At 61.9% G+C, this 7,468-nt stretch overlaps 1 protein-coding gene across 1 annotated transcript; it reads right to left on the bottom strand.

Annotated features, from left to right (window-relative positions):
* Positions 1–361: 361 nt before the first annotated feature.
* Positions 362–5,862, bottom strand: LOC308506958 (secreted Ly-6/uPAR domain-containing protein 2-like; the record flags this gene model as incomplete). Its single annotated transcript, XM_081071020.1, has 3 exons — positions 362–573; positions 3,415–3,513; positions 5,811–5,862. The coding sequence occupies 3 exons, from the start codon at positions 5,860–5,862 to the stop codon at positions 362–364; spliced, it is 363 nt and encodes a 120-aa protein (XP_080927146.1).
* Between the last annotated feature and the right edge of the window lie 1,606 nt (positions 5,863–7,468).

The following is a 7,468-nucleotide window of genomic DNA, read 5'->3' as shown; positions in this document are numbered from 1 at the left end:
AGGGAACACACAGGCTCCTTCGGGCCTGAGAGGGAGGAGCCCCCAGCCGAGGCCCCTGAAATGGGTCGAGGGGTGCTGTGGAGAACCGAGGTGCTCTTCCCACTCCTGGATGGCCAGGGGACCCCAGGCCCAGGGCCCCACAACCAGGGCCCCTCAGAGGTGTGAGCCTGGGGTGGGGAAGAGCATCCCTCCCTGGGGTAGGAGCCTGAGGGAAGCGGGGAAGAGTGACAGGAGAGATGGGGACTCTTCCTGCCGGGGTGGGGTATGCCGGGAGCTGCACAGGCTAGAGACAGACCCCGTGCAGCTGAGTCCAGGCTGAGAGGGGCCAGGGGAGCCCTGGGCTGGCCGGTGGTGGGCGGGCTCACCAGGTTGCCCAGAGCAGCACCCACAGCAGGCTGGCCAAGGTGCTGACCCACAGGGCCCCACGGCCACCCAGCAGGCCCACGGCGGCACTGCGGTTGCACTGGCTGCCCTGGCAGCAGGAGACGGAGAGGGCGCGGCCGTCAGAGGACACGGTGCTGTTGGGGCAGGTCGGCGCGCAGGACTTCATCACCAGGATGCCGCCAGGGTTGGCTGCGGAGAGAGGGTGAGGGCCCATGGGGGTGTGCTCTGTGCAGCACCCACCCCGCCAGGCCCGGGGCGCGGAGACTGCAGCCTGCAGCCCGGCGGCACAGCAGGCACCACTGCTTCCAGGGCCCCTGGGAGCTGGACGTGGGTGTCCCAAAGAGCCTTGTGCTGTGCGAGTGTGTGCGTGTGTGCGCGCGCATGTGCGTGCACACAGAAGGGGGTCCTTCCTTGGTGCCTGTAGGCCTGGGGAGTCCTGTGTCCATCCTCAGACCAGCTCCTCTGTGACTTGTATGGCCAGGGAATGACTCTGGGGACGTCTCTGGCAGCTGGCCCAGAAGCCAGACATGGGGCTGGAGGGGCCTATGTCCAGGTGAACACGGATAATGAGAGAGCCAAGCTCTGCGGCTATTGGGGTTAACTGAGAGCGGTGTGGCATGAATGTAAGTTGTCAGTCGTGGCCAGTCAGTCAGTAGCAGTGCCAAGGGTTGTGGGACATTGTCCTTCCCGCTGAGGCAAAACAGAAAGACAGAGACACCAGCTCCCGAAAAATGGGAGCTGCATGCGGACGGCAGAGGCCAGGGGCCCCATGTGAGGGTCCTCGAGCAAAGGCTGATGGGCTGGCTGGGGTGGGCAGCAGTCCCCACCCGCTCAGGAAGCCACCCCACCGACAGACCATCCTCCCCAAGTCTGGGGCGGCGCCATGCAAGACACCACAATGTGGTATTTCTTTTCCTCTCCCCCCAGTCCTGAATTTTCCAACGGTCCCTGTGTTTCTGCAAATAGAATGTAACAGGGGCAGCCTTGACTAAGTTTCTCGGTGTTTCTGAGTTACTGTTGACGAGGCATGGGCAGGCATTGCCGCACGTCACCACCAGCACCTGTGACATTTACCCAGCCTGGCCACCTCCCTGCTGGATGGACTCTGAGCTCTAGGTCCCTGGCCTGAGAAATGGAGGACGGGATGGGAAGGTAAACCAGGGGCTGGGCCTGGGGCTCCGTGCGGTGTAGCAGTAGCCCCTGCTGTTTATCTCACCTGCGTCACAGGTGAGAGCTGGGAGGCCTGCAGCAGGGGATATTCCCAGAGCCCTTCTCACTAGAGCCACAGAAGCCTAGGCACAGGGTGGCTGGGAGCCTAAGACCAGAGGCAGCACAGCCCCGTCCCCACCCGTTGCCCAGGATTGGCTGTGGAAAGCCAGCAGGCACTTACACCTCCCAGCTCAGGGAGGGACAGAAGCTCAGGGAGGCCTTGCCACCTGCCAGAGGCTCTTTGGGTGGTGCAGGGAGTGACCGCCCTGTCACCGCCCAGGCCTGACTCACTGTCCAGAGGGGGCTCTGGTCCCCACACTTGCTGCTCTAGGACCTCTCCTGCCTCCCCTTAGGCCCTCCAGCTCCCCCTCCACTTGGGCAGGGCCTCTGCTCACTGCTCCTTCCAGGTAGCACCCCCTCCCCCCCGGCTGTCAGCCTGGATGCCCCACGACCACAGGGTCAGGCTTGTCTGACTGTCAGCATGTCCACCGGGCCAGGAGGGTGGGATGGCACCACACCCAGAATGCACTCAGGGAGTGCTGCCCAGCTGGACAGACAGATCCAGCAGATGGTCGGAGAGGAGCAGGGGAGGTGGGATGAGGCCTGAGGAGTCTGAGGGATGGGTGTCTGTCCTGCCCAGGCTGTAAGAACTGAGGCATCAGGGGCCCGTGGGGGTCCCCGGCATGCTGGGGTCAAGGGCCCCTGGGGGTCCCCCCAGTACAGCCTCAAGGCCAAGAACCCTGAAGTCCCCCCTGGTAGCAGCGTCAGAGTTGGCACGCACAGCAGGTGCTTGGGCCGTCACGCAGGTGACTGAAAGGGAAGAGCCATTCCTGGCTGTGGCTCCTGCATGCAGGGCCCGGCCAGAAGTGGGGGCTACCGCTAGCCCCTAAGAAAGTGACAAGCTTGTGTTTCTGAGCAGGTCTTTCTCCACCCAACAGGGAGGGACCTGGAGGCATTTGGGGGTGCACACTGTTCCCTCACAGAGTCCCTGGGCTGAGAGGAGGGTGAGGGCCAGCAGGGTTGTGGGGAGACAGACCCCAGCATAGGTCCTGGCTTTGCCATGCACCCGTGGGGGTCCTGGGCCAGACACTTTGCTACCCGTAATGGGGAGGGGGCCTCTGAGTCCCAGCTGGAACGACCTTAATCATCATTGGGGTTGGATTTATGGGGCACGTTGGCCCAGAGGATGGCCTGGGCCCCCGGTGGGACTGCCTGGACACCCTGCCCTCTGCAGAGCCCCTGCTTTGTGCTAGGAGCCTGGGGATGCCGCCGGGCTCCTCAGATGTGACCCAACAGTGGCCGCAACCTGCCGGGGAGAGGTCTAGTTTCCTCACAGAAACGGACACTGCTGCCTGCCCAGGCGCCCGTCCCTCACCCTGTCACGCCTCCTTCTCCCTCACCCTATAGCAGCTCGTAGCCCCCGCCTTCATTTCAGGCTCCCAACCTCCCCTGCCTTCTTCCAGCTCCCCAGGGTCACATCCTGGCCGAGTTTACACCTCCACGCCATGACTCTTAGGGCCCCACCTGCACCCAGACCCTGCCTGTCTCTGTCACCCGCGGGCCATATTCCACATGGACTCGCTCTAATTTAAGCTGGAAAGTCCATTTTGTAGCCTTGAGTTGCTGACAGGGCTCTGACTCTCACATCAACACATGACTATTAGAAGTGGGACAGGTTCGTTCCTGCCACCTACAGCCCCGCGGCTAGACTGCGCTACAGGATTCCCGCTGGAGGGTGGTGATGTCCCCAAGGGTCTGGCCTGGGGTGTAGTGGGAGCACAGGCGGGCTTTTGGGGTAGCTAGGGGGCATGGGGTACTCACTGGCCCGCGTGATCACACAGTACTTGTCCGTCAGGGCACACTCCACCAGAGACTCACAGTTCTCGTGGCCGCAGCACACGTGGCAGTGCAGGGCCCAGGCTGGGGGGAAGGAAGCACAGGCCCATCAGTCTGGGCTGGGGTCCAGGGGCCTGGCCTGGGGCTGGGCTGAGCGCGGCCCGCTTGCCGCATGGCCACGGCCGTCCTGGCCCCTCTGAGCCTTCTCTTCCTCCCTCCCGCCCTAACCTCCTGAGGTGTTCCTGGTCCCTGGGATGGGCCGAGAGACTTGGTGTGGTGACTGTGCCAATCTGTCAGAGGAGTGAGGGTGTAGGTGGGGCGTGGGTGTCCGCAGACTGCCCCCAGGACAGAAAAGGACATGGGCAGCATGGTGCCATACAAGGAGAGTCTGCTTCAGAGGTGATCTGCATCCTACTTCTCACTGTCCCTGTCCCTCTCCGAGGACAGTGTCCTCACCTCTAAGATGGGACCTGCTGCAGCCCGAGGCAGTTCAGTCTTGCCAGAGAAAGAGATGATGCAATGCCCAAAGCCACGGGCTCCTGCCCCACCCCCTTCACCGGGGCCCCCAGGCCTGGGACTCCTGCCTGGGACCAGATGGCCGTGGACCTGAGGACTTTGCACATAGTAGGTACTAGGAGCTGTTTAGTTAACAATTTAGTTAACAGGAAGGAACGGCCTGCCCTTCACTGCCTGGGGCTCCCGGTGACCCCGCCACAGACCCATCAGGGCAAAAGGCCCTGGTCCTGACCAGTTCCTGCACCTGTGTGAGCAGCCCCAATGACAAGGTCATGAGAACAAGCCTCCTGGCCTGGAGACCCCAAAGGCCGCCCAGGGGTGGCAAACCGAGGCACAGTGTGTAACCCCGAATGAGATGGAGTGGGGAGTGTATAACACTTTGTGGGACACCTGGCTGAGAGGGCAGGGGCCATCTGGGAAGGCTTCCTGGAGTGGGTGGCCCTGGAGCTGGACCTGGACAGATGGATAGATTTCTGTTTGTCACCTGGGAAAGGACCCTCCGGCAGAAGCGGCAGCATGGCGGTGGCCTAGCCAGCTGGGCCCAGGCTCTGACGACCCAGGAGCTGTGGGGTCTGGGGGTACCTGGAGGGGCTTTCTTGCAAGGGATACCCTTAGGACAAGGCACGCCTACTCTGACCTTAGAGCCCGTGCCTGTGCAATGGGGTGATGGCACTTTCTCCACGTGGGCCCACAGATGTCAGAGCCCTCTTCCCTGCATGGAGAGTAGGGGACGCTGTGGCTGAAACACGAGCAAGCAGGAGGTTAAGCTCAGCCTCACCCCCTGAGCTCAGAGGCCATGCTTCCCAGGTCAGGGTTCTGGATTCCCCAAGAAGAATAGGCCTCTTTGTCAGGGGGTGCAACTCATCCTGGGTGCTGGTGGGGGCAGGAGACGCTCCTATGTTCCTCTGAACAACAACCTGACAGTACCTCAGTTTCCCCCACGGGGGTCAGGATAGTCCCTATGTCCTTGGGCTGTGCTGAGAATTAATGGGTTAATCTCTTTAGGTTGCTGGAGCAGTGGCCCTTCTAGCAGGTGCTGTCCTCCCAAGAAAGCTAAGCCTGCCTCTCCTACACCTTCGACTGGGACACGGGGTGAGACCTCCAGGGGCCTCCCCAGCACCTTCTGCCTCTCCAGCCCCTCGTCTCTGCCAGGCTTTCTTCGGATACATGACCTTGCCCTCTGCTGCACCCAAGGCCAGCCTTGTGCCCTTGTCCAAACGGCCCTTCCATCTGTGTTTCCGGCCTCCCCAAGCTGGGACTGATCGCCAAAATGTCTCCTTCCACCTACGGGTCCCCTCCCCATCCCCACTCCACCCCTAGAGGCTTCCCTACACAGCTGAAGGCTTACCTCGTGCACCCCACTCTCAGGGGGGGCCATGGGGCTAATTAACCCTGGGTGGTTATTACAGCCTGATAATCACAGGCTGTGTCACTCCCTCCCCAGGCCCCATTTCCGGTGGCCTCAAAAGCCACAGGGGCTTTTCTTGTTCCAAGTCATCAAGTAGGGGCAGAGCTGGGGCTGGAAGGGGGCAAACAATTTCTTTCTCTGGTTTTACCACCTTCCAGGACAACAGGACCACTGGGACCCTCGTAGGACCTCAGGCCCACTGCCCAGCCCAGAGCTCCGCAGCCTCAACCTCTCACTGGGTCTTTCACCCCTACAAGAGCCAGATGTACCAGAAACTGGGCCCAAAGGGACACCGAGGTCTCTAGATCTGATTGGACAGGGAACAGCCACAAGGGCCTCCCCTCACTCCCCTCACAGCCCCCAATCCAGGCGGATGCCGCAGACCCCTCAGACCCCGTCCAGCCCCGCCTGGCACCTGTCTGTCCCCATCTCTTCCACCCAGGTCAGCGACCCTTACCCAGGTCAGTGCAGAAAGTGGCCAGAAGCAGAAACAGCAGAAGTGGCCTCATCGTGGGGCGTCCGCTACAGGGACTGGGGCGCTGCTGTGCTGGTGCCTTTATATGGCAGGCCGGCCAGGTCAGACCTAGTAATTTAGCTGGAGACAAGCTTGGGAGAGGGGCCTGCCTGACTCAGGGCCGAGGCTTCCCTTTGTCCTGCCCCAGGGGCCCCAGGGGACTCTCCAAAGGCCACTGCCTTTCTCTCCATCCTACACCTTGGCCTCCTTTTCCCTTGTCCCATGAGGCCCCAGGTGGGCTTCGGAGAAAAAGAGGCATAGGTACTCTGGAGGCTCGGGGGACACAGCCCTGACCTAGGGCCTAGTCTGGAGGACCCAGCCTGCCCACAGCTCTTTCAGGCAGGCACAGCCATCTCCTCTGGGCCATGGCAAGCAGGGAGGCCCCGAAGCCAATTAACGGGGAAACAAGCCCTATAGACTGAAAACGTCTGCATCCCCACTGTGCACACGGGTCACCTAGGGCTCAGGTAAATGCTGGTTGGGATTCAGAGGCCCGGCACCTGAGACTCTTCGTCTAACAAGCTCCTGGGGGTGCTGGTCTGCAGGGCCAAGCGAGAATCACAGTGCCCAGCACCCAGTGGGCACTCCATCACTGCCATCCGGCCTCCAGGCCAGGCTCTGGGGACTGAGGGTGACAAGGGTGCCCGGGGGGGGGGGGGACACAAGAAGTGGGCTGCTGCCAGTTTCTGTTTTGTTTGGGGTCTGGCTGGGGTTCCAGAGACTGAGAGGTTGGAGCTCACACCTGATATCCCTGCTCCAACCCCTCCCAGGCCACGGCCTCTCTCGCCCGGTGGCTGTAGTCCCCTCCCCAGTGACCACAGCTACCTTTCTAGAAGCACCTCTGATGTATCACAATCTCCTGAGAGCCCCAAAGGAGCCCACTCTCTGCATAACTCCGGCCCCTAGCCTCCCGTTCCCTCCAGCCTCCCCACCACCCTCGGTCTCCATGGCGGACTCCGCACATCCAGGCCCTGCCCAGGCCTGGCCTTGTGCCCGGGACACTCTTCCCTCCTTTCCCTCCCCGGCGGCATTGTCTTTGTCTGGAACACTCTAAGACCCCTGCCCAGGCCTGTGCCCTTCGCAAGGTCCCTAAGAGCCTCTCCTCCTCCCACCCGAGGAGGTGGGCTGAGATGCTGGGTACTAATCAGCACGCCCAAGGGTGGCCTCACTGAGGCCAGACCTGCTTCTCGCTCTCCCCACACCCCGAGCACCCAGGTGACCGACACTGGCCTCTGAGGGAGTGTGCAGCAAACAGGCTGGGAGGGGGGGAAGAGAGAGCCCTGGGCTCTGAGTGTCCCCTGCCCCAAGTGATGAGCAATCTGTGTTCGTTCAGGCGTTGCTGAACCCTACTCAGTGCCAGGCTTGGGTCCTCGGTGCTGGGGCTCAGGGATGAAAGGCTAAGTGTGGGGGGTATGGGGACCCACATTTACAGAGAGTAGTCAGGTGACAGCCATGGGTCCTGTGCACAGCCACCAGCCTCTGCCTGCAAACTGCATGGGTGAGCTGCATTTTGAAGTAGGGGTGCTTGAGGGCCTGTTGAAAGCAGAGGAGGAGCTGTTGGAAAGGAGTAGGGCAAGCTCAGCTGGTGATATGTTCCTCAA

The sequence above is a fragment of the Rhinolophus hipposideros genome (genome assembly GCF_964194185.1).
Source record: "Rhinolophus hipposideros genome assembly, chromosome: 13".
Taxonomy (NCBI): domain Eukaryota; kingdom Metazoa; phylum Chordata; class Mammalia; order Chiroptera; family Rhinolophidae; genus Rhinolophus; species Rhinolophus hipposideros.
This window is presented reverse-complemented; position numbering and strand designations above follow the sequence as displayed.